Source organism: Bos taurus, chromosome 10 (genome assembly GCF_002263795.3).
Source record: "Bos taurus isolate L1 Dominette 01449 registration number 42190680 breed Hereford chromosome 10, ARS-UCD2.0, whole genome shotgun sequence".
Lineage (NCBI taxonomy): Eukaryota > Metazoa > Chordata > Mammalia > Artiodactyla > Bovidae > Bos > Bos taurus.
Genome location: NC_037337.1, coordinates 43,267,573 through 43,293,352, shown reverse-complemented (window position 1 = coordinate 43,293,352; position 25,780 = coordinate 43,267,573). Strand labels below are relative to the sequence as shown.

The following is a 25,780-nucleotide window of genomic DNA, read 5'->3' as shown; positions in this document are numbered from 1 at the left end:
TTAACATTCACAGCTTTAAGAAGTATCTGACTTCTATCTTGCAGATGACACAGATGAAGCCTAAGGAAGTAGAGTAACTTGCCTCACAGATGGTTCATAGTAGAGCTGGATTTGATCCCAGGCAGTCTGGCTCCAGAGTTCATGCTCTTACTGGGAGCATCAAGTCAGATGATACTGCAGAAAAATTAACATGCTGCTGCTTAAGGGGAAAGATTTCTTATCACTTAGAGGGGATGTTGGTTAATTCATCTTTTTTACAAGGACCTACACATGGATCCATTTTAGAGGCCTCACCATATCTCACTACTAATATTTGACAATGAGCCATTCTTATGAAAGCTATTTACAAGAATAGGATTTCCCCATGCGGGTCGTAACTATGATCTTCATTTAATCCTTGGCATGCATGCAGCTTGAAAGTAACTTTATGAAACTATTCAGATCTTTTGGATCAATAAACACCTAAAAATTCAAAGGTTGACATGGACAATGTATCCAGGGTGCCAGAGGTTTGTGTTTGTACAAAGAGTTATTTAGACATCGATGAATAAGCATCATAAAGTTTCCTTAGAGAAGGGATAATTGAGAAGACTTAGAGTATTAACTCCATTCAAGAAACATATGCATTTCTAAAAGAAGCTGTGTGAAAAGAGTCTTACTTTAAGAATATTTTTTAAATGCAAATAGTTTCTACTTCCTGCCCCCTTCCTCCACCTTGTCTCACTCATGAATATTTGTTTTGATACCGGGTTTTCTTAAGGCAGATTTACATTTCTTTAACATGTCATTAGAGCTATCTAGTTAGAAGCCACGGAGAAGGCAATGGCACCCCACTCCGTACTTTTGCCTAGAAAATCCCATGGACGGAGGAGCCTGGTAGGCTGCAGTCCATGGGGTCGCTAGAGTCGGACACGACTGAGCGACTTCACTTTCACTTTTCACTTTCATGCCTTGGAGAAGGAAATGGCAACCCACTCCAGTGTTCTTGCCTGGAGAATCCCAGGGATGGGCAGGCCTGGTGGGCTGCTGTCTATGGGGTCGCACAGAGTCGACACGACTGAAGCGACTTAGCAGCAGCAGTTAGAAGCCACAGTATGGTAGAAAGGATACAACTCAGAATTGAGACCCAGGTTCTAGGTCTGTTTGTTATCTAGAACAGATTTGGTTTTTGACTGTGGAAAAAGTCATTTAGAGTTTCTGTATCTGTTTCCTCAAATGCTGGATGTGCCCTCTCTCCACAGAACCTGGTGAAGTGTTCTGAGAAGCAAAAAAGTGCAATGCGAATTCCAGCCCTCCAGTTCTCGTATCTCCTTTCCTCCAGGGAAGACACTCGCCAGGAGAGGCAGGCGAGCGGCTGTGAGCGTTGAGACAGTGTTTGATCTCCAGGAAGTCTCCTCTCAGCCTCCAGAGCCCAGTGTGGTGTCTGACTCAGGTCAGCCCCCAGTACAAGTCTTCTTCCCAAACAGCTATTTCTGTGTCACAGCTTTAAGCTGAGGTTCAGAAAGCAATTAATATTCTTTCTTATTTATTGTCTCATAAATTTTTTGGAAACTTATCTTTTTCCTAGAATATAATGATTCAAAAATCATGTAAACCCAGAAATGTCCGCAGATTGCCTATAATTAAGTGTGGTTAGCAGTCATCTGTCCAAAGTGGCACAGAGATGTATACCTTGCAACCTGGAGACTTAGTCCCTGAAAAAGTCTCACTTACACATTATTTTACCCGCTGGTGGCCCAGAGCCAACCACGTAAACCTTCCAGGGTTTCATGTTAATATTGCTGAGCTCTCACAGAATTTGAGTTCGTTGGCAAAGTACTGGTGGTTACTTTAAAATCTGAAAATGCAAAAAAGTATTGATATTGTTAAAAATATTGACACTGTAGACTCAGAAACAAAGTTTTCAGAAGAAGAGTTGCTTTAAAAGAATGGTTTATCGTATATTAAATGCAATGAGTATTTAAAGGGAAAATACACACAAAATAACTAAGGTTATGTTGATTAGGGATAAAAACATTTTATTCTATTGTTGGTTGTGCCTATATAGAAAGTCAAGAATGATAGGATTTTATTTTATTTAAATTGATCTTCCAGCATTTACACTGATTCTCCTTTGCTATCTCCAGATAAAGGGGAGTTATTTACTACCTGGTTTTGTCATGTTTAAGCAGTGATTGGTTGGGAAGAACTGGCTGACACCTGGCTTCTCTTTAGGTTGTTCACAAGATGTTCTTAGTTGTAACTCCATCTTCCAGTGCCAGAGAGTGAGCTTTGAAAACAGATAAGAGTTGGGTTGAAACCTGCCATCAGCCCTGGATAGCTGGGTGGCTTCGTCAATGTGGATCAACCTCTCAGGGCCTCGGCATCTTCTTTAGTAAAATGGGGTATTCATGGTTAATAATTCTGACCAATTAACAAATCCAATCACAGAAGACTGTTATAAAGATTAGAGATAATGTGAATATTGAGCCTGAAACAGCAGTACTCCTAAAGGATAGTTTTTAACTTTTCTGTATGTGCCCTGGAAACCATTTCTGCTGCTGCTGCTAAGTTGCTTCAGTCATGTCCGACTCTGTGCGACCCCATAGACAGCAGCCCACCAGGCTCCCCTGTCCCTGGGATTTTCCAGACAAGAGTACTGGAGTGGGGTGCCATTGCCTTCTCCGGAAACCATTTCCAAATCCATGTAAAGCAGAGAAAGTAAGTTCAAAGTTCCTCAAGCGGCTGTACCATGTCATTTGAAGATCACAGTGACTAAGCTCCCTTTCCCTTACAGGAAACATAAGTGAAGGGGGAAAAGCTTGAAGCATTGCCCTGGCTTTGGCACTCACATGAGGCCTCAGCATTCTGCTCAACCTCACCAAGGTCTGCTCTTCAGAACTGAGAGCCGCACACAGAGGAAGTTGCTGAGCCACTGTGATAAGGAAGCATAATGACAAGACTTACTTTCCTGGCAACTTGGAAAAAAGAAAGCTTTTTAACCTTGCATAAGTACTTGTGTCAACTCCCAATGTCCTGTACATTAACTCAAGAATCCTGACAATCACTCCTATTGTGTGAGGTGTATTTGCAAAAGGGTTAGGAGCAAAGGCTCTGGAGTCACACTGCCTTCAGTCTAATCCTCACATCACAACTCACTAGTTTTGTGTCCTGAAACACAAGACTAATCCATTCTGAAACATTTTCCTCACCTGAAACCCAGGATAATATTGATGCCCATCTCCTAGGGCTGTTGGAAGGCTCATTACAATCTTAGCACAATGCCTGCCATGAAGTAAGTACTAGTTAAATAATTACTGTTGTTGTTGTTTGGCCAATAGTAATTATCTTGCACAAAATCAAACACCAGTAAGAAGGTGGAAATCCTGGTCTTCTGACTCCAAATCCCAGGCTCTCTCTTACCGTGCGTTACTCTACTGAATGTTTATTGCTTCGTTAAATGATTAAAATACCACAGTACTGTTTGTTATCCATTGACACTGAAGTATTCTCTCTAATTATGCAGTGCAAATCAAAGATCGCTATAAATAGAAAATAATAATGTTGTTTCACTGTTCTTTGCACTTGCTTGAGCAAAAGAACTCACATATCACACTATGTCTTACCCTCCCAGAAACCCTGCTTCCTGGGAGTTATAATTCTTTGATGTGTGTGCTCAGCCGTGTCCAACTCTTTGTGACCCTATGGACTGTAGCCTGCCAGGCTCCCCAGGCTCCTCTTCTGGGACTTTTCAGGCGAGAATACTGGAGTGGGTTGATATTTCCTACTCCAGGGGATCTTCCCAATCCAGGGATCGAACCCACATCTTTTGCATAGCCAGGTGGATTCTTTACTATTGTACCATCTGAGAAGCTATAATTCTTTAATATCAAAACCAATTTCAGTCTTGCCAGCTGAAAGGACTGACTGCAAATTGACAGTGTAGAGGTCATACTATCCCTCCGTTTTGGGCCAAATGGTGGCATCAACTGTTTATCTCCCTTTCACAGTTGTTCTCTCGTATTTTGCTCCAACTTCCTCCAAATACAACAGCTGGTATAGCTGCAGATCCCACCAGCTTTCTGGTTCATTGCTTAGTTAGCCTTAAATAACTGTATGCTTGCTTCCTACTTCACTTCTGGGCTTGGCAACACTCCAGGCTCCTTGGGTACTGAACCTTGTGAAGTCCGTAAATTAATTTTCCAGACTAGCCTGGAATGAACTTCAGACAAGGTAGTTCTGGAGAAATTCACATTAACTTTTTTCACCTCATTTAAAAATAAATTTTCAAATAGTCAAATAGAAACATTCACCAACATAGACCATATTCTGGGCCTTAAAACAAACCTCAACACATTTCAAAGAATTTAAATCACACAAAAGGATTTCTATGAAAGCAACCAAATTAAACTAGAAATCAACAGCAGAAAGACATTGGAAAAATCTCCTTTAAAAAAAAAAAACGGTTGGAAATTAAACAACACAGTTCAAAATAACCCATAGATCAAATAGGAAGTCATGAGGGGAATTATAAAATATCTTGAGCTGAATGAAAATGAAAATACAACATATTAAGATGTCAGGGATGCATATAAAGTCTTGCTTAGAGGAAAAATTATGGCATTAAAGGCTTATATTAGAAAAGAAAGATCTAAAATTAGTGATTTAAGCTTTCATCTTAAAAAAAAAAGCTAGAAAAAGCAGCTAAAAGCAAAGCAAGGAGAAGGAAGAAAATAATAAAAGAGATGAAATCAATGAAATTAAAAGACATTAGAAGAAGTTCAATTAAATCAAAAGCTGTTTCTTTTTAAAAACCAATAAAACTGATAAGCCTTTGTCAAACTGATCAGGAATAAGAAGGGAAAAAAACCCCTCAAATTACTAATATAAAAAATGACAAGAACTTCCCTGGTGGCCCAATGGTTAGGATGCTGAGTTTCCATTGCATGAGGCAGATGTTCAATTACTGGTCAGGGAATCAAGATCCCTCATGCTTCAAGGCATGGTCAAAAAATATATAAAAAAAAAAAATTTGTAAGTACAGAGAGAACACTATTATATAAAGGATAATAATGTAATGCTATTATATAAGAATAACTTTATGCCCATAAATTCAAATATCTAGATTAAACAGACAAATTCCTTGAAAGACATAAACTCTCAAAGCTCACTCAAGAAGAAATAGATATCCTGAATAATGCATGCTAAGTTGCTCAGTCATGTTCGACTCTTCGCAGCCTTTTTTGAACTGTTGCCCACCAAGTTCCTCTGTCCATGGGATTCTCCAGGCAAGATTACTGAACTGAGTTGCCATGCCCTCCTCCAGGGGATCCTGCTGACCCAAGGATCAAACTCTCATCTGAATAGTACTATATTTTAATAAGGAAGTAAAATTTGTAATGAAAAACATTTCAACAATGAAAATTCCAGGTGACTCTACTAGCAAATTCTACCAAACGTTTAAGAACTAAATAATACCAATTTAACATAAACTTCTCCATAAGACAAAGAAACACTTGCCAACTCATTTTATAGGATCAGCATTACCTTGATACCCAAACAGACAAAAACATGAAAATAAAACAGTAGATATCTCTCAGAAACAAGGTAAAAATTCTTAATAAAATATTATTAGTAAACTCTAGGAATGCATCAAAGTGATAGAACACTATAACCAAGCTTGTTTTATCCCAGGAACATAAGGTTGATTCAACATTTTAAAATCAAAGTAATTCACTATATCAAGAGACTAAGCAAGAAATATCATATTATTATTTCAATAGATGCAGTGAAGTATTTGACAGAATTCACCATACATTCATTTTTAAAACAAAACAAACAAAAAACACCTTTCAGCCAATTGCAATTTTTCCTAATCTAATAAATAGCTTCTCTGTTAGTTCTTTACTGCTGTGTAACAACCCCAAACATATATACCAAACAATTATTGTCTCACAGTTTCCGGAGGTTAGGAATCTGGGTATGACTTAGCTGGTGCCTGTAAACCAAAGCCTCTCACAAAAGTGAACTTACATTGTCTGCTCATCTGTAGGCTCACTGGAGTAGGGATGGTGGTAGGGAGATCCACTTCCAAGCTCATTCACAAGATGGTTGGCAGGATCCAGTTCCTCACAGAATGCTGGATTGAGTGCCTACTGTCTTCTTGGCTGTTGGTCTCCTCAATTCCTTGCCATAGGGCAGTTCACAGCATGGCATCTGGATTCCCTCAGAGGAAGTGAGTGAGAGAGTACAAGAGAAAACTCAAGGCAGAAGTCATCATCTGTTTGTAACCTAATCTCAGAAATGATATGCCATTACTTTCAGTTCAGTTCAGTTCAGTCGCTCAGTCGTGTCCGACTCTTTGCGACCCCATGAATCGCAGCACGCCAGGCTTCCCTGTCCATCACCAACTCCCGGAGTTCACTGAGACTCACGTCCATCGAGTCAGTGATGCCATCCAGCCATCTCATCCTCTGTGGTCCCCTTCTCCTCCTGCCCCCAATCCCTCCCAGCATCAGAGTCTTTTCCAATGAGTCAACTCTTCGCATGAGGTGGCCAAAGTACTGGAGTTTCAGCTTTAGCATCATTCCTTCCAAAGAACACCCGGGACTGATCTCCTTCAGAATGGACTGGTTGGATCTCCTTGCAGTCAAGGGGCTCTCAAGAGTCTTCTCCAACACCACAGTTCAAAAGCATCAATTCTTCGGTGCTCAGCCTTCTTCAGAGTCCAACTCTCACATCCATCCATGACCACAGGAAAAACCATAGCCTTGACTAGACGAACATTTGTTGGCAAAGTAATGTCTCTGCTTTTGAATATGCTATCTAGGTTGGTCATAACTTTCCTTCCAAGGAGTAAGCGTCTTTTAATTTCATGGCTGCAGTCACTATCTGCAGTGATTTTGGAGCCCCCCAAAATAAAGTCTGACACTGTTTCCACTGTTTCCCCATCTATTTCCCATGAAGTGATGGGACCAGATGCCATGATCTTTGTTTTCTGAATGTTGAGCTTTAAGCCAACTTTTTCACTCTCCACTTTCACTTAAACATATTTTATTCCCTAGAAGCGAGTCACCAGGTCAAGCCTACATTGAATGGAAGGGCATGAATACCATGAGGCAGAGATCACTGAGGGCCATCTTAGAGACTGCCTACAAAAAATCTAGTTAGTGCCAGATAATTAGCAGTGCAAGATTGGATGTTTTTGTCCTAAGATCAGTAGCAGGCACATAAGCTCTCACCACTCCTATTTGAGGTCACACTGGAGGATGTACTAAGTGCAGTAAGGCAAGGAAAAGAAATAAGCACACCACTCAGGAAGAACAAAAACTGTCCCTATTTGGAGATGACATGATTGTCCACAGAGAAAACCTCAAGGAATTTACAAAAACCTTCTGGAACTTTTAAGTGAGAAAACAGATGACAAATTAGCATATGAAAAACTGCTCAATGTTAGTCATTAGGGAAATGCAAATTAAAACCACAAGAGACCATTACCCATCTTTTAGAATGACTGAATCAAAAGAAGTGAATACCAAATGTTGGCAAAGATGCAGAGTAATTGGGACATTGCTGGCAGGAATGTAAAATGGTACAGTCACTTTGGAAAACATTTTGGCAGTCACTTACAGTAATATATACTTAACATATGACCCAGCAGTACTCCTCCTTTGCATTATTTTCTCAAGAGAAGTGAAAACATATGTTCACACAAAAGACCATACACTAATATTTATAGTGGTTTGGTTTATAACCACCAAAACTGGAAACAACTCAAATGTTCAGTTGGGAATGGATAAATAATATCCAGACAATGGACTACTACTCAGTAATAAAAAGGAAGGAACTAATGATAAATGCAACAATATGGATGAATCTCAAATCTATTAAGAGAAAGAAGCTTAGCCTCAAAAGGCTATACAATGTATAATTCCATTTATATGACATGCTGGAAGAGGCATAACTATAGAGACAGAAAACACTATTTGCAAACAATTTTGGGGGAGTTCACAGACCACCTCTAGCCCATCCCTGGACCCCATTCATATGCCACTCCATTTTCAAGGCAGCCACCAAACTCTCTCCTCCTAACTGCAGCTCCTTCCTGAACCCTATCCAGATTTACATTTAGTGACATTCTGCTTGGCACAGGATTGGTCCCCACTTCATAGACAGTATGAAAATATTCTCTCTTCAGCTATTGCTTCCACGGCAACATCCATCTTGATCCTGCGCTTATGGAATGGAAAAGATGATAAAATACTGAGGCAATCTGCCCAGGGGCAAGTTACCATATTCTGAGATTTCCCCCAGGTCCATTCATTTTCCTTCATTGTGCTCAGACCAGAGCGAGGAGCCAGGTGGGAGAAGGATGTAAATAAGGAATGTAAGACAAGGCTGGCTCTGTGAGCCTCCATCTCCCAAGTTATAAGCCCAGCTCTAATGGAACCGTACCCCGCTCCACAGCCCTGCCAGCTTGTGGGAAGAAAGTGTAGACGGCTTCAGTCATCATACTGTCACCATTCCTCCACTTTTCGTGGATCCCTTTCTCTCACTCATTCATTCGTCACCGGCTGCTACAGCACTGACCACGGCAGACACAGAGGCTGCCCTCAAGGCGTGTACCGTCCCGCAATAGGAGGTCACAGTTATCACCCCGTATGGTACAGGCTGCGAGGAAAGTGGGAGTGGGGCAGGGGCGTTGGGGGGGCGGGGGCGGGGGCGGCTCCCAGCGCAGGCGTCTTTGCAGCAGACTGCCAGAGCTGCGTTTTCCACGACCTGCTGGAGTTTGCAATCTTGCAGGCCTCCTCTCCCGGGGCAGAAGGCCACTCACAGCTCCTCCCGGGTCCCCAGGGCCGCCCACCCGGGCCTCTCGCCGCACCTAGGACGGCGGCCGGGTCTAGGAGGGACGCCTATGGGCGCGGCGGCCCCGCCCTGGCCAGCCTGGGGCGGAGGCCGGTTCCCATAGGGATCGCGGGCCGGCGGGCTGCGACAGAGCCGGGCCAGAGTCGGCTAGGCTGGAGTGAGGCCGGCGGGGCAGCCGCGGCGCCGTGAGTCCCGGACGGGGAGGGAGGCGCGGGCCAGGCCGCCACGTGGCGCCGCACGAGGCTGCGCGGCGCCGGCCAGAGCTCGGGTGGGAAGCGGGGGCGACGTAGGAGGGTCTCCCCCCGGCCCCGCGCGGCGGCAGGACGGCGTTGCCCTGCTCCTTGCGGGCTCCGGGCCCTACCTCGCGGGGCTCTCCCATCCTGTCCCGCCCCGCCGCCGCCCCCGCGGGGAGTCGGGCGGTGTCTTCTTGCGGAAAGGAAACGAGACCCTATATTAGAACCGGGGAAGCCCTTAACCTTCCAGGTTCTCCAGCCAGCTCATATGTCTTAGATCGGATGAACCTGACATTGAAAAGATAGTCTTACAACTCGGCTCGTTTCAGGATGACAGGTTACATTTTAACTTTCAGGGTATATACAACAGAGGATTAAACTTGAGTTACCAAAGGCAGCTGACTCCAGGCCGTCGTCTTTGACCGAGTGGCCACGGCTGAGGGGCGAGGGTTTAAGGGACTGGGTTGATTCCTAATTGTGTAACAACTGCAGTCTTCTGTCTTAGGCCCTTGACAAAGACCCATTGTTGAGTGGAGCTGTTCATGCCAATATTTACTAAGCGACATTTTCAAACTATGTGAAGATCCATTTTAAGAATTTATTCATCAGTGATGGAGAAGTATGAAAAAATTGGGAAAATTGGTGAAGGATCCTATGGAGTTGTTTTCAAATGCCGAAACAGGGACACAGGTCAGATTGTGGCCATCAAGAAGTTTCTGGAATCAGAAGATGACCCTGTCATAAAGAAAATCGCCCTTCGAGAAATCCGCATGCTCAAGGTAATTTCTTTAAGGTGAATTTTAAGGAACTAAAAAAAAAAAAATTAAAGTGAGTCATGTTATATGAAATAAATGCCTTGAGATGTGGTCACATCTTCCTTCACAGACTTTGGTCCTCAATGATACAGATGGGGTATCTGTGCACCAGTCACCAATTGTATAATGAATTAGAAAGTCATAGGTGTGGGGAAAGATGGTCTTCACTTTCAGACTTGCTGTGGGATATTTTATTTTTCTTCCCGATAGCTTCTTTCACATGTCACCTGTAGATCTGGTTCCTCAAGAGTCATCAACTTTAACAGTATAGGAACTTTCCACAACTCCAGTCTGCTGGTGTGCATGATTTTTAAACTTCTAGGCTAGCCTCTGTTGATATTCTTAGTCTATGAAGAGAATTAATCATTCACCTGTTTTCAAACTCCCAGGAAGCTGACAGGTTCTCATTACACCTTGCCTTGATCTACTGCTGAGCTTCATAATGTCTTTGTCTTGTCTCTAGAAGAAGGATTTTTCTGTAAGTGAAATGATTGCTTTAAAAATGTTCACTAGTTAGCTCTTGGAGACCATGATACTTGGAGGGGGTGAGTGTTTATTACAAGCTGAAAGTATCTGTTTCCTGAAATGGAAATGAAGAAGGAAAGTATTTTTCCTTCATTTTTTTATTTCTGTGAAGATGAACTCCAAATCCTGCCCTATGTAGAGTGCGACCTGCAGTGAACATGGTGGAGGTTCTTTCAACAGATTAACTTTCTCTGTTGGGTCTGGTTTTAAACAGGACCTAGGACTTCCCTGGTGGCTCAGACAGTAAGGCGTCTGTCTACAATGCAGGAGACCCGGGTTTGATCCTTGGCTTGGGAAGATCCCCTGGAGAAGGAAATGGCAATCCATTCCAGTACTCTTGCCTGGAAAATTCCATGGACAGAGGAGCCTGGTAGGCTACAGTCCATGGGGTCGCAAAGAGTCGGACACGGCTGAGCAACTTCACTTTCACTTTCTGTGTTCTGACATGTGTAACTGACTATCCAACAAGGGAAGAGCAGCCTCGTGGGGGCTGAGTGGAATATCTGGGGAGTCTCCTCTTACCTCTGCTGCTGCTGCTGCTAAGTTGCTTCAGTCTTGTCTGACTCTGTGTGACCCCAGAGACGGCAGCCCACCAGGCTCCCCTGTCCCTGGGATTCTCCAGGCAAGAGCACTGGAGTGGGTTGCCATTTCTTTCTCCAATGCATGAAAGTGAAAAGTGAAAGTGAAGTCGCTCAGTCGTGTCTGACCCTCAGCGACCCCATGGACTGCAGCCTACCAGGCTCCTCTGTCCATGGGATTTTCCCTCTGCTTCTCCCTTTTTTCCAGGGCTCTCTAAATTCTTTCTCCTGTGAATTAAGTGGGTGGGATTATCACTGGACCCCGAATAGGAAGTATCAGGCTGCAGATAAATTAAAATGGGTGGATAACAGGAAAACTTTCTCTCTTTAGATCTAGGACATTTTTACCAGCAGAATGTTTTCAGTTCGAGAAGACACTTCTGAAGCCCCTGTGCAGTGTTCCCTAGGGCAGAGTGAGACAGCAGTGTTTGCCCATCTCCCTGGACTCCCTGCCCTCCCCCCTCTACACAGGGAAAGAGGGTCTCACGGTTTCTCTGGGGCCCATGGGCGTTTTTCAGTTTCTCAGGCTTTCCTATAGGAGAAGGTGATCACTGAATTTCAACAGGATTCATTTACTCCAGAGAAAAGCCAGTCTGTTTCTAGTGGAGAGATACTCTTTTTCTGATTCTGAAGGTCACCTACAGGTGCCTCTCTGAAGCCTCTCACTATTCTTTAGCAATATGGTATTTACAAGTTTAGTCTCTGAATTAATTCACTTTCTCCAGGATGGGGGCCTCTCCTCGGATCTCTGTGTCAACCACTTGGCATGTAATGTACCTCCAATAAATGTTATTGTTGAAAAAAAGATGTTAACAAAATAAGCTCCTAGAAACTGTAGGTTGGGACTTCCCTGGTAGTCCAGTGATTCAGGCTGTGTGCTTCCACTGCAGGAGTTGGGGGTTCGATCCCTGGCCTGGGAACTAAGGTCTCATATGCCCTATGGCACAACCAAAAAAGAAAGGGTAGGTGTTGCCAATAAATTAGGAAGTCAGATGTGTTTTCTTGAATAACTGAATACTGATGTCCTCTGAAGGATAGGTGTGTACGCAGAACCCTGATTTCAAGGCACACAACACTCCATTCCCCAAAATCAAGGGCACAGCTGTAGACTCCTCTGGTCTGTATGAGGTGATGGGACTAGATTACCAGTAGAGTCTGTCCCTTCAAGCCCTAACTTGTCTGAATTCTTGATATTCTTGATAATGGGCACTTAAATATTTGCTGAATAAATGAATTGAGGGTTTGTTAAGTCAAGTCATATTTTTTCCATATATTTATTCAGTAAATATTTATGGAGTCTCATTATACCTAAAACAATGTTTGCATTAAAGCGTACATCCTGTCTTACAGATGTGTAACTGGTGGGAGATGAATTCTGCCTCAGCTCTCACTCCCAGTAGACTAAGTTCCTAGTGGGCAGGGCCTGTGTCATTCACCTTGTGTTCCCATGCCTGGTTTGAGCCCTCTAAATGAAGTGTTTGGAGGCTTGTTTAAACTAGACTTTGAAATGTGGAATGAGAGATAAGGTGTTCAGGGCAGCCAGTCTCTGCTAGGGAGAAAAAAAAAGGTGCATAGTGGAAAGCAGTGTATGGAGGGAACACAGGTAACCCCAAAGTCTTAGCCAAGATTCCTGCTGGGTGCTAACAGGCCTGGGAGAAAAGAGAAGGAAAGGAAGCCAATGTCCATTAAGAAGGGGTGCAAGGAATGTCCTGGAATACAGGTCTGGCCCTGGGATAAGTGATGGTTTGCACATCCACGCACCTGGTCCCAGATGCCCATCCTGCCTTGGGGACATGTTGTTGTCCATGAGAACAAGAAATTGGTGAGGTCTAGGTTCGTGTTTAGGGCCCCGTCTGAGCTGCATTCAAGGCATTGCCCCATTGACCATGGAAGGGGAATACTAACCTGGGCACGAAGCACAGTTCTGTGAACTCAAGGGCTCACTGAGTGTGCATTCCTAGGGTTTTCCTTGCATACCCCTCACAGAGTTGAGGCTGTTAATGACCTTTGCTAAGATCAGGAACTAGGATGACTGAGGCTAAAGGTATCTTAGTGACCTTAGTGGGTGACATTGGTCAAGGGCTGAACCCCAGACTGCCCTTATTGTGATAAGGAAAGTAAAAAAAGCAGATTAAGACCAGATATAGAAGGCTTCAAATGCCAGGCTGAAGAGTTTGGCTTTCACCTGAAAAGAGGGAAACCAGCTAAGATATTTTTAGTAGAAAGTTATCATTTGCAGACTTTTAAATTTCATGAATCAATAAACTTCAAAAAAAATATTTTTACAGATTGGGTGGTCAATATTTGAAGAAACTAGTTTATCACCATTACTTCATAAACAAAAGGACATTTTAATATTTTTTAAAAACTAGGAACGATATAACTTTAGGAGAAAGCAGTCTTCCTGAGAGAGTAGTTGACAACTAAGTCAACATCTCTCTGTATATACGTTTCTCTGGTGTGTGAGAGGATACAAGTGTAACAGTGTATGTGTGTATGAGAGAGAGATCATTGCCCCTGTTTTTCCCATTTCACTATCCATTGATGAAAATGTAGACTTCATTTGTTTTGTGCAGCCTAAATGTCACAAAAGTTAGTACTATGTCTGAGAACAAAACTCCCTGGATCAGATGCTGTCTTACTTTTAAGATCTATCTGATACAACAAAATTCTAATACTACAAAAGAAAGGAATGGTCCCTTGGATTTTATATTATAGTAGAATTTGGCATGTATCTATCCTCAGATATGTTTTTAAAACCATTTATTTAATGACTTAAAGCAACTCCTAATAATTGCTATTGGACTCTTTTAAAAATTACAGTTGTTTCCATTAAGCAGATAAGATCATGGGAGTGAACTGTCCAGCAGTCAATTGCTTAATTATTAAGGCAGCACATCTATAGTGTTTCCTGTTCTTGATGTGAAGCATATATGAAGATGTAACCATTCATTGGTAAATGGTTTTAAGGATGAAAATTATTATCAAGAAACCAATTTTGCTAATATTTTTAGAAAACATATTTTTCTGAACATTTGAAACACTTTTCAAATAGTATTACTTCACGCCACTTGGGGAAAAAAAAGTATAACACGTTTTTATGAGATAAATTCAGTATTTGTACTCATAAATTGCTCTCTAAATGTAATCCACTCTTCACCAAGAAGTCCTATTGCAGTCAACCCTTTAATATTTTCATTTTGAATCTTATTTTTTCCAGGTTACATAATTAGGCTTTTAGAAAAATAAACAATGGCTCCAGTTAAAATTAGCTCAGGGACTTCCCTGGTGGTCCAGTGATAAAGAATCCACCACGCAATGCAGGGGATTGAGCGTTTGGTGCCTGGTCGGGGAACTAAGATCTCACATGCTGAGGAGCTTGTAAGCTGGGGTGCCACAACTAGAGAATCCACGCGCCTCATGGAAAGATCCCATATGACACAACGAAGGTCAGTGTGCCGCAACTAAGACTTGACCCAGCCAAACAAATACATGAACGAAATAGTCAGCTCATACTCTAAAACAGCAGTGACAGAAATAAAATTATCCTGCAGTACCTGAGCACAAAGCGACTATCCCACCCTTTCTCAAACTCACTTTCCACTGTGGGAAAAAAAGAAGTCAGTATTTTCAGTCAGCGTTTTTTCGTTTATTTTTTAGTATTTATTTATTTATCTGGCTGCCCTGGGTCTTAGCTGCAGCACGTGAGACCTTTTAGTTGCGGCACGTGAACTCTTAGGTGTGGCACGTGGGATCTAGTTCCCTCACCAGGGATTGAACTCGGGCCCCCTGCATTGGGAACATGGAGTCTTAGCCACTGGCCAACCTTGGAAGTCCCTCAGTCAGTGGTTTTGATGCGACACCTGTGTGTAAGACAGTTGACACGTGTTCATTTGGCGTGAACACAGGGATTTCTGCAGAACACCTGTCATGTCCCAGGCACTGTTCTAGGTGTCTGTCCTCACAAACGAGAGACTAACAGTAAACCTGCATGTCACGTGGTGAAAAATGAAGCAGGGTAAGGGGTTAAGGTGAGGGAAGGGCTTGCTTCTTTATACAGAGTGGTTAGGGAAAGCTTTCCTGATGAATGACATTTGAAGACATTCCAGAGGAGATGTGAAGGGGTGACTCTTGCAGCTCTTCAGGGGGAAAACGTTCTAGGCAGGTGGAGGGTAGGACAGAGGCCCCGAGGGAAGATCAAGGGATGTGTGCTAGGTGTGTTCTGGTGTGTTGTAGAAGGAGCAAAGAGAAGAGTGTGCCTGAAGCAGGGTAAGCGAGGACGAGAGTCATGGAAGACGATGTTACAGGGGTGAGTGGGTCAGATATGAGGGCCTGTGGGCCATGGTAGGAGCTGTGGATTTTACTTTGAGTGAGATGGGAGTCATCAGAGGGTTTTGAGTAGAGGGGTGCCCAGGCACGTCTTATATCCCAGAAGGGTTCCTCTAGCGGCTGCTTACTCCAGCTTCATGAGCAGGAAGCTCTGTTAGCAGACTTCATGTGACCCAGGTGTGAGGTGATGGGGTTTGGGTCAGAGAGGCAGCAGTGGAGGTGGTCAGATTCAAGATATATTCAGAGAGGAGAGCACATAGGAATCTGATGGTTGGATGAGGAATCAAGAATGACTCGAGTTCTTCACTTGAGGACCTGGAAGAACAAAGAGATCATTCACTGATAGGGAGACCCAGGTGCAAATTTAGGGGAAAGAAAATCAAGAATTCTGTTTTGGAAATGTAATATTTGAGATGCAGACCCACTGTAAAGTGGGCAATTGAATGCTCAAGTCTGGCATTCAGGGAATAGTCTGGGGACCTTTCCACCAAGGGGAGCAGAGAGACAAATGTCAAAGATTGAGCCCTGGAGCTCCAGCATCTGGAGGTCAATAAGCTGAGGAACCAGTGAAAGAGGTAAGAAGGGGTGCTCTTTGAGGCAGGAAAATTTGAGGTCAATGTCCTTATGAGCTGAGGGAAGGGATTTTCCTGGGGTTCAGTGGTTCAGACTCCATGCTTCCACTGCAGAGGGTCTGATTTCAATCACTGATCTAGGAACTAAGATCCCACAAGCTACATGTGAAAGTGAAAGTCGCTCAGTCGTGTTCGACTCTTTGTGACCCCATGGACAGTATAGTTAGTCCATGGAATTCTCCAGGCCAGAATACTGGAGTGGGTAGCCTTTCCCTTCTCCAGGTGATCTTCCCAACCCAGGGATCGAACCCAGGTCTCCCACCTTGCAGGCAGATTCTTTACCAGCTGAGCCACAAGGGAAGCCCACTAGCTACATGGTGTGGCAAAACAAAACAAAAAAAAGGCTGAAGGAAGCAAATGTTTCAAGAATGAGGAGCATTTGTCAAAGGTCACCTTTTGTACAGACTTAGAATTTGCCATTGGGAGAAGGAAACGGCAACCCACTCCAGTATTCATGCCTGGAAAATCCCATGGACCAAGGAGCCTGGTGGGCTACAATCCATGGGGTCGAAAAGAGTTGGACACGACTGAACGACTTCTGTGTGTGTGTGTGTGTGTGTGTGTGTGTGTGTGTGTGTGTGTGTGTGTTGAAAATATGAGGGTCATTTGAGATCTTAATGAGAGCTGTTTGAGTAGAAAGGTAGGAATGAAAGCTTCATCAGGGAGGGTTCAAGAGAAGAGCAAAAGAGCAAAGTGAAGACAGTGATAGAGACAACTCTTCTGAGAAGTTTTATTATAAAAGGAAACCGAGAAATGGGGCAGTATGTGCTTAGAAGGATGTGGCATCAAGGGAGAGTGTTTGAAGTTGTTGTTTGTAATATGAAATAAATGAGTATGCTAATGGAGGGAGAGAATTCCTGGAGCCATGACCTTGGCTCTAGTCAAGATAACTCACCTTGAGTTGCCAACCTGGACCATGACCAAAAACAGCTATTATAGCATAATAAAAGACCAATTCAGGGACCAGTTAGGAGATTAGGCCACCTCTTCTTTTATTTGGAATGTTGCTAGGTTCTTTCCCTACACTCTCCTTAATCTTTAGGTAACAGGACCCACAGCTATCTTAAAGCTGTTTGGCCTAGAACTTCTTCTACCAGGATATACAGCAGCTGATTTGTGCTATGACCCATGAACCATTCAGGAAAGAATTCAACCCCTTTTGCATAACTAGGGTTCAAACATATAAAGATATTTTGGATAGGAGGTGTGATGGTCATGAGAGAGGCCAGGTTACAGAGAGAGACAACATTCCCGAAAGGAAATCATCTAAAATCAAGAAGGCTGGGATTTCCCTGGTGATCCAGTGGTTAAGAATCCGCCTGCCAGTGCAGGGTACAGGGGTTCAATCCCTGGTCTGGGAAGATCCCACGTGCTGTGGAGCAACTAAGCCTGTGCACCACAACTCTTGAGCCCACACACTCCAGCTACTGAAGCCCATGAGCCTAGAGCCTGTGCCTCAACAAGAGATGCTACTGCAAGGAGAAGCCTGTGCACCACATTTGGAGAGTAGCCCCCATTTGCCACAAGTAGAGAAAACCCATGTGCAGCAACAAAAACCCTGTGCAGCCATAAATGAAAAAATAAAATTTTGAAATATCCAAGACTACAGATTAGTTTTTTTAAAAAAAGTCTGGCATCATAGACCTGTGGTGGGAAGTGATCACTGCTTCTACATAAAGCAGGTGGCTGTACTTGAATCCAACCCAGCCCCTTGGGGAACATCTGTGTGTCCAGCAAGAAAAAAGCTGTGTGGTTCTAAGCAAACATGAGCCGACTGGCCCAGAATCATTGGATTACTAAGGTCCCGAGTCTCTGTGTTGCAGAAGCTTCTCTCTGTGGAATGCAAATGATAGAACTATTGGAAGTGGAATCAAAGAATGCCAGCCAGCAGCTATGAGGTGCTGGCAGATGGTACAGTGGCCTTTAAGTAGATCAGACAAACATCAGTCAAAATTTGTGACTACCGTCCTTCCCCGGCGGTTCACATGGTAAAGAGTCCACCTGCAATGCGGGAGACCTGGGTTCTATCCCTGGGTCGAGAAGATTCCCTGGAGGAAGGCATGGCAATACACTCTTGCCTGGAGAATCCCCATGGACAGAGGAGCCCGGTGGGCTATAGTCCATGGGATTGCAAAGAGTCAGATGAGACTGAGTGACAGCACACCACACACCCTCCTTCCAAAAGGTAGAAAAGCTAGAGTGACGACGTGGAGAAGGAATCGTATTCCCATCTGGTGACCCAGTGGTCTTGGGTGAAAGCCCGAGGATTGTTACCTAAGATGCACAAATTACACTTACAACAACCCTAGGAGGCAGGCATTGCTATCCCATTTTACTGAAGGATGTAGGATGGTCAATGACTTGCTGTGGCCTCCTGGTTAGTGAGCTGGATGCACACACAGTTCTGTCGGCCCCCACATCCACGCCCTGCTGCTCCCACGCCTCGGAACACCAAACACTGCACTCTTTCTGAAGTCTCCCAGTGACTGGTCCTCAGAATTTATCCTGCTCTTGCCTCCAGTGAGCCTTACTTCGGAGACTCATGGCTTTCATGGAAACCTGGGGTTCTTACTGGAATATCAGTTCTTTCCAATTTTTGTTTTTAACCCTATAGATTGTTTTAGTAGGTACACAGTTATGGTTTGCAACCCACAAAGGTGAGGATAAACATGGGGGTAAATGTCCATTTAAAACTTTACTATAAACACTACAGTAAAGCTCATTGATTTTTTTATTGTGTATTTTAATTAATTAATTTATTGATTGCTGCACTGTATCTTCGTTGCTCTGTGGGCTACGAGCTTCTCATTGCCATGGCTTCTCTTGTTGTGGAGCGCGGGCTCCAGGGCACGTGGGCTCAGTGGCTTCAGCTCCCCGGCTCTGGAGCATAGGCTCAGTAGTTGTGGTGCATGGGCTTAGCTGCCCTGTGGCATGTGGGATCTTCCTGGATCAGGGATTAAACCTGTGTCTCCTGCATTGGGAGGATTCTCTACCACTGAGCCACCAGGAAATCCCAGGTTCATTCATTTTCTTTCCCTTAATATATATATTTTAATGAAGCATAGTTGACTTACAATGGTTCAGGTGCACATCAAAGTGATTCAGTTATACATATACACATATATTATTTTTGAGATTATCTTTTGGTATAATTTAATATTACATTATATTATAATATTACATTATAGTGTAATATTATAAAATATTGACTATAGTTCCCTGTGCTATACAGTAAACCTTTGTTGCTTGTTTGCATACCTATTTTTTTTTAATTAGAAATCTATCATTCTATTCATACTAAGAAAAACAAGTAGAATCAAAATGTCATAAATTTTTAAATTAGGCAAAAATCTGTAAGTTTTCTAAAATATATATAGTATACCTACTATTTTTATTTATGTATACAAAAGCTTTTCTAGTATGCTTGATAAAGACTTGAGGAAGAACATCAAAAAAAAAGAAGAGATAGAGAAATTGGAAAACATAAACTAAATGAAATGGGAGCACTAAATATGAACTAGAAAAAGTGAAACAAACTAGATAAAAGTAAAAGATCATCATTTAGTCCAGTTGTTTTTAAACACAGCTACTCATTAAAAACATATCTGGAGCTTTGGAGAAATACCTGGGCATTTGTGTTTTTCAAAAAATTCCAAGATAATTCTGATATGCATCTAGATTTTAAAAAGTTATTAGAGGTTTTCCTATTAAATGATAGTTTTGGTGATAAAGGATTCAATTTTTTTCTGTTGACAAATCATGATACAATGGTATGAAGTAACAGTTACATAATCACAATAGTAGAAGATGTTTATCAGTTTTCACAATCAATAACCAGACAAAAAATAAAAGTTAATTACAATTGCAAGCCATAATACAAACACGATTAACCTAACAATATAAAATAATTACAAACAATTTGGGAGGTCAAGCAAAGTGATGTGGTGAGTGGAAGTGCAGTTCATTCATTCTTAATGAGCAGTGTCACCGAAGAGGGTGAAAGTTGGTTCTTAGGAATGGGGGTCCTAACTTTTTATTGTATAAAGCATGTATACATACAGTACATATACAGATGTACTGTATATTTGTGGAGTTAAAATTTCATTGAGGGATGATTAAGAAAAGCTGTGTAAAAAGACTTCTTTGAGTAACAAATAAGAAAAAAAAAAAAGGTCCATGAGGTATAGGAAGGTAAGAATGCTGACTATGTACTATGTGCCAGAAACATGCTCTCATTTGACTGTAATTACCCACTCCAGTGTTCTTGCCTAGAGAATCCCAGGGACAGGGGAGCCTGGTGGGCTGCCGTCTATGGGGTCGCACAGAGTCGGACACGACTGAAGCGACTTAGCAGCAGCAGCAGCAGCAGACATGAAGAGTAACAACCTACCACATGTTCAGAGCATTCCATTTTTCCCTAGTCTCCTCACTTTCAATAACTTCCAGTGAGGCTGTGGGCTGTGAGGCTGCTTGGGAATAGGAGCCGCAGTTAGGAGCTTCAGTTTCTGATCCGGATCGAAGCTGTTGGGTAACCTTGGGCAAGCTCCAGTGCCTCCTGGAACCCGGCCCACCTTATCGCCATGATTTATGTCTCTGTTTGGCATTGCTCTGCTGACTCACTGCTGAGGGGAGCAGGGTGCTTTGGGGACAAACACCGTACAGCGGTCAAGCACCTTAAGGATGCAAGGGCAGGAAAGCAGAGGTTCAAAAAGAGCAGCAGCAAAGGACAGAGTAGGAGAAAGGAGGAACAGTAGAGAAAGGAGAGAGAAAGGTACAGGCTGGCAGAAGGTGGGCGACCAAGAGGAGAAGCTGAAGGGGCTAGTACTTCACATGGTCTCTCCTGTCTTAAAACATCAGACCAGAAACACTGCTGGGCAGATTACCGTCCTGATGACTGTAAATTGCTGTGGGGAACAGGACAGTCATGGTTCCCTGTTTTTCAGTATTTATTCAGTGCTTAATGCCATGTGCTCTTGTGCCAAGGCCCCATTCCACTGAATGCTGGCAGAGAACCGTGTGAATGCTCGCTAGCATTAGAGTCTAATCAGAGTGTTCGTAATCTCTAAAGGTGTCTGGTCCCGTAGTACTTGTTGAATTATTATTTGAGTAATATTTCCCAACTCAGTAAAAGTCTCCTTGGGAAATCCTGTGACATCTTTAAGAATTTAATCCTGCTGTTGCTAATCGGTGCCATTTCTAGGTCCATTATCTTAATCTTGCTTAATTGGCTTATTTTAAATAGATTAGTAACATATTTCCATAAGTTGTTTTTAACCATGTTCGGCATTCTTATGGTTTACTAACTCCGATGTCTGTGGGGATTCACACTGGTAACGTAAACCAGTGAAACAGGCTGAACGCAAGACAAGACGGAGCAGTGGAGACTAGGGCAAACTGGAGACTGTCTTGTGAGAAGCAGGTGGCTGCATGCTAGTCTTTCTGAGACTTTTTCTTAAAGCCAGAGATCAAAATTTTCTTTAAAATCTCCTGGGTTCTCCCCCATAACTCTTTATTTTGAAAAAAATTATACACACATAAGTGGAAAGACTAACACAATGAATACTTGTGTATCTTTAACAAGATTCATTAATGTAGCTAATTCTAACAGTTAGAATTCCACTTCATTTCTACCTCTATCACACACACGCACGCACTTTTTTGGCTGATGCACACACATTTTTCTTAACTATACAGCATGAATCTCCTAGAACAAAGAAATTTTTCTATGTACCACAATATGATTTCCACATTCTAGAAATGTTATCATTGATTCAGTACTATTATTTAATATATATAGTCTGTGTTCAAATTTTTTGTATTGTCTCAATAATATATATAATGTGTTTATGAGAATAAGCGTATATACATGTATATTATATGTATATTTTAGTACATGATTAATAACTGAGCACACATTGCATTTAATTGTCATGTTTTTGTAACCTCCTTTAATCTAAAACAGTATTCTTTTCCTTTTTTAAAAAAATATATTTATTTATTTGGTTGCACTGAGTCTTAGTTGAGGCATGTGGGATCTAGTTCCCTGACCAGGGATCGAACCTGGGCCCCCTGCATTGGGAGCCCAGAGTTTTAGCCACTGGACTACCAGGGAAGTCCAGTATTCTTTTCTTAATTGGAAGTATAGTTGATTTACAATGTTGTGTTAATTACTGCTCTACAGCAAAGTGATTCAGTTTTACATATATATGTTTTACATATTCAGCTTTACATATATATATACACACACACACACACATTCTTTTTTATATTCTCTTCCATTATGGTTTATCATAGGATGTTGAATATAGTTCTCTGTGCTATACATTAGGACCTTGTTGTTTATCCATTCTGTACACAAAAACTTACATCTGCTAACCCCAATCCTGCCCCACTCCTCCCCCAATACCCTGCCCCTTGGTAACCACAAGTCTGCTCTCTATGTCAGTGATTCTGTTTCCGTTTCATAGATATGTTCATTTGTGTCATATTTTAGATTCCACATATGAGTGGAATTTGTCTTTGTCTTTCTACAATGTGATCATCTCTAGTTGCATCCGTTTTGCGGCAAATGGCATTATTTTATTTTTTTTTATAAGTAGTATTCCATTGTACATATGTACCACATTTCCTTTATGCATTTGTCCATCAATGGATACACATTTAGGTTGTTTCCATGTCTTGGCTAGGCGTCCCTGGTGGCTCAGAGAGTAAAGAATCGGACTGCAATGCAGGAGACCCGGGTTTGATTCTTGGGTCAGGAAGATCCCCTGGAGAAGGAAATGGCAACCAACCCCAGTATTCTTGCCTGGAGAATCCCATGGACAGAGGAGCCTGGAAGGCTACAGTCCATGGGGTTGCAAAGAGTAGGACACAACTGAACAACTAACACACACACACATCTTGGCTATTGTGGATAGTGTTGCTGTGAACATAGGGGTGAAATATCTTTTTGAATGATATTAATAGTTTTGTCCAGGTATATGTCCAGAAGTGGGCTTGCTGGATCATACGGTAATTCTATTTTTAGTTTTCTGTGGAACCTCCATCCTGTCTTCCACAGTGGCTGCACCAACTTGCATCTCCTGTAACAGTGTAGGAGAGTTCCCTTTTCTCCACATGTTCTTCAGCATTTGTTATTTGTAGACTTTTCAGTGATGACCATTCTGACTGGTATCAGGTGGTACCTAATTGTAGTTTTGATTTGCATGTCTTTATAATTAGCAATGCTAAGCATCTTTTCACATGCTTGTTGGCCATCTGTATTTCTTCTTTGGAGAAATAGGTCTTCTGCCCATTTTTCAATTGGGTTGTTTGTTTCTCATTGTTTAGTTGTATGAGTTATTTGTATATTTTGGAAATTAATCCTTTGTTGGTCACATCATTTGCAATTATTTTCTCCCATTCTGTTGGTTGTCTTTTCATTTTGTTTATGGTTTCTCTTGCTGTGCAAAACCATGTAAGTTTGATTAGGTCCCATTTGTTTATTTTTGTTTTTATTTCTATTGCCTTGGTCTGGGGGAAACACTGACCTAAGAAAACACTGGTACGATTTATTTTAGAGAATCTTTTCCCTATGTTCTCTTCTAAGAGTTTTATGATGTCACATCTTATGTGTAAGTCTTTAAGCAACTTTTGAGTTTTGTGTATGGTGAGAGGGTGTGTTCTAACTTCATTGCTTTACGTGCGGCTATCCAACAGTTCTCTAACTTTTAAATTCTTTTTTCAGTCTTTCATGGTATTGACATTTGGGAAGAGTCCACGTCAGTCATTTTGCCAGATGTGCCTCCACACAAGTCTGACTGTTTCCATGTGATTTGATTCAGGGTAAATGATTTCAGCATGTTTAAGGCTGTTCCATCACACTGTTTCTAATCAGGAAATGCATAATATCATTTTGTCCTGTAACTGGTGCTCTCAGTTTTAATCTCTTGATTAAGATGGGTCTGTCATATTCCTCAATTGTAAAGAAACACTTTTCCCCTTTATAATTAGTAAGTAATCTGTGGGCTGATTCTTTGAAACAGTGTGACTGCCTTATTCCCCAAGAACTGTCACCCAAAGTTCCTTCAGATCAGATCAGATCAGATCAGTCGCTCAGTCATGTCTGACTCTTTGCGACCCCATGAATCGCAGCACGCCAGGCCTCCCTGTCCATCACCAACTCCCAGAGTTCACTCAGACTCACGTCCATCGAGTCAGTGATGCCATCCAGCCATCTCATTCTCTGTTGTCCCCTTCTCCTCTTGCCCCCAATCCTTCCCAACATCAGAGTCTTTTCCAGTGAGTCAACTCTTCGCATGAGGTGGCCAAAGTTCCTTACCTGAATCAATTACAGTGAGAGTTATTGTAAAATGGTGGTTCTCAACAATTCTTGCTATATTCATTAGTTATAATTTTTCTTTAAAAAAATGCTCTTTTCACCCACACTCCTACACCCCAGTACACACAGTTTTTAATATCACTGTGGATTCTGGATTTTTAAAAAATTCAACATGTTATAAACCATCACTGTCATTCTTTTTGAGTCTCAAATACCCAATTGTCACACTTTTGGCTACTTGGGGATCCTTGGAGCCTGCTCCTCAGTCTTACAGATGCCCATCAATCCTTGTATGTGTCTTTACTTTGGGGCACAACGAAATGTTCCAGGCTCACCTCCCCCAGCTCTAGAATCGGCTATTTCTCCAAGGAGTCCTCATATCTTTAAGTGAGAGTGAAATCTGACTTTAAAGCAGTGACAAATAATTAAAAAAAAAATTTTTTTAACAGCAGTCTGGCCAAAGAAAACACATCTACAGACAGTATTTGGCGTATAGGCTCAGTTTGGAGCCTTCTGATTATACAGCTTTCATTTTTTGCAGATGTTCATACTGGAGACGGGCAGATCTGACCCTCGAGGTTCATTGCTAATGTATGTAGGTGTTGGGACTTTGTAGAGACTGGTCGTCAGTAGCATGGAGGACAAAGGGGAGCATTCCCTGGCCCACAGTGATAGAAACCAAACAAACCCCCTTGTCATCCTCTCTCCCTATTTATTCAACAAGTGGAGACCTGTTTGATTTTATTTTTACAAGATAACATACTAAATGCAAATAGTAACAGACTCTTCTGTTTGTTTATTAGAAGATTTTTTTGGCTTAGCTCACCGTGTGTTTGTCTAGAAAGATCGTGTTCCTGCTGTGTAGTGAACTCCTAAGCGATAAAGCTGCCATGGTTGTACTTCAAGAACAAAGAAGCAGACATCAACAAACAGACTCCTTACCTTTTAAAAATACCCAATTTGCAAGGAGATTAAGCACATGCCACCATCTGTCGGCACTCTAAATGCTTTTAAACATACCCTGCCACGCACCTTACTCTAGAAAATATCATAGAGCAGGAGAAGGAGGCTGAATAAATGATTTTATAAAGCACATTGATAAGAAATATAATTATACTATTGCTTTTTTGCCACTTGTTTTTTATTTCCAGCCAAAAAAAAAAGTTTATAGGTAGACAACTGTGTTATATATAGTTATCAAACATTCAAACCACTCTAGAAAGTAGAACTTTTTGTATGGAATGAAAATTTTTTTAATGACCAGCTTTGTGTCTTTCACATTAAATTTTTTTAATGTTTTAACTCACCTTTTTATTTGGCAGAAGTGATGTTTTAGACCACAAATTTGCTTTCAACAGGCATATTTCCATGCTAATCATTAATCTTCTTTATTACTTATTAACTTTAACCACACTGTGGTAAAAATGCTTTGGAGTAAAATTGCCTGATAGAAAATCTCTGAATTCCATTTCCCTTTTTGTTAGAAGAGTGAAAGGTGAATTTT

The 25,780-nt window shown here is 42.0% G+C and overlaps 1 protein-coding gene across 3 annotated transcripts in view; it reads left to right on the top strand.

Annotated features, from left to right (window-relative positions):
- Positions 1-8,531: 8,531 nt before the first annotated feature.
- CDKL1 (cyclin dependent kinase like 1) overlaps positions 8,532-25,780 on the top strand; it is a 52,942-nt gene continuing 35,693 nt past the window's right edge. For 2 of the 3 annotated variants that reach the window (XM_005211671.5, XM_059890431.1), the window contains exons 1-2: positions 8,973-9,029; positions 9,583-9,856. In XM_005211671.5, coding sequence (XP_005211728.1) covers positions 9,689-9,856 — 168 coding nt within the window. In that variant the 5' untranslated portion in view covers positions 8,973-9,029; positions 9,583-9,688. Of the gene's footprint in view, positions 8,643-8,972; positions 9,030-9,582; positions 9,857-25,780 lie in introns of those variants that run through there. The other variant, NM_001101116.1, reaches the window with a different exon arrangement.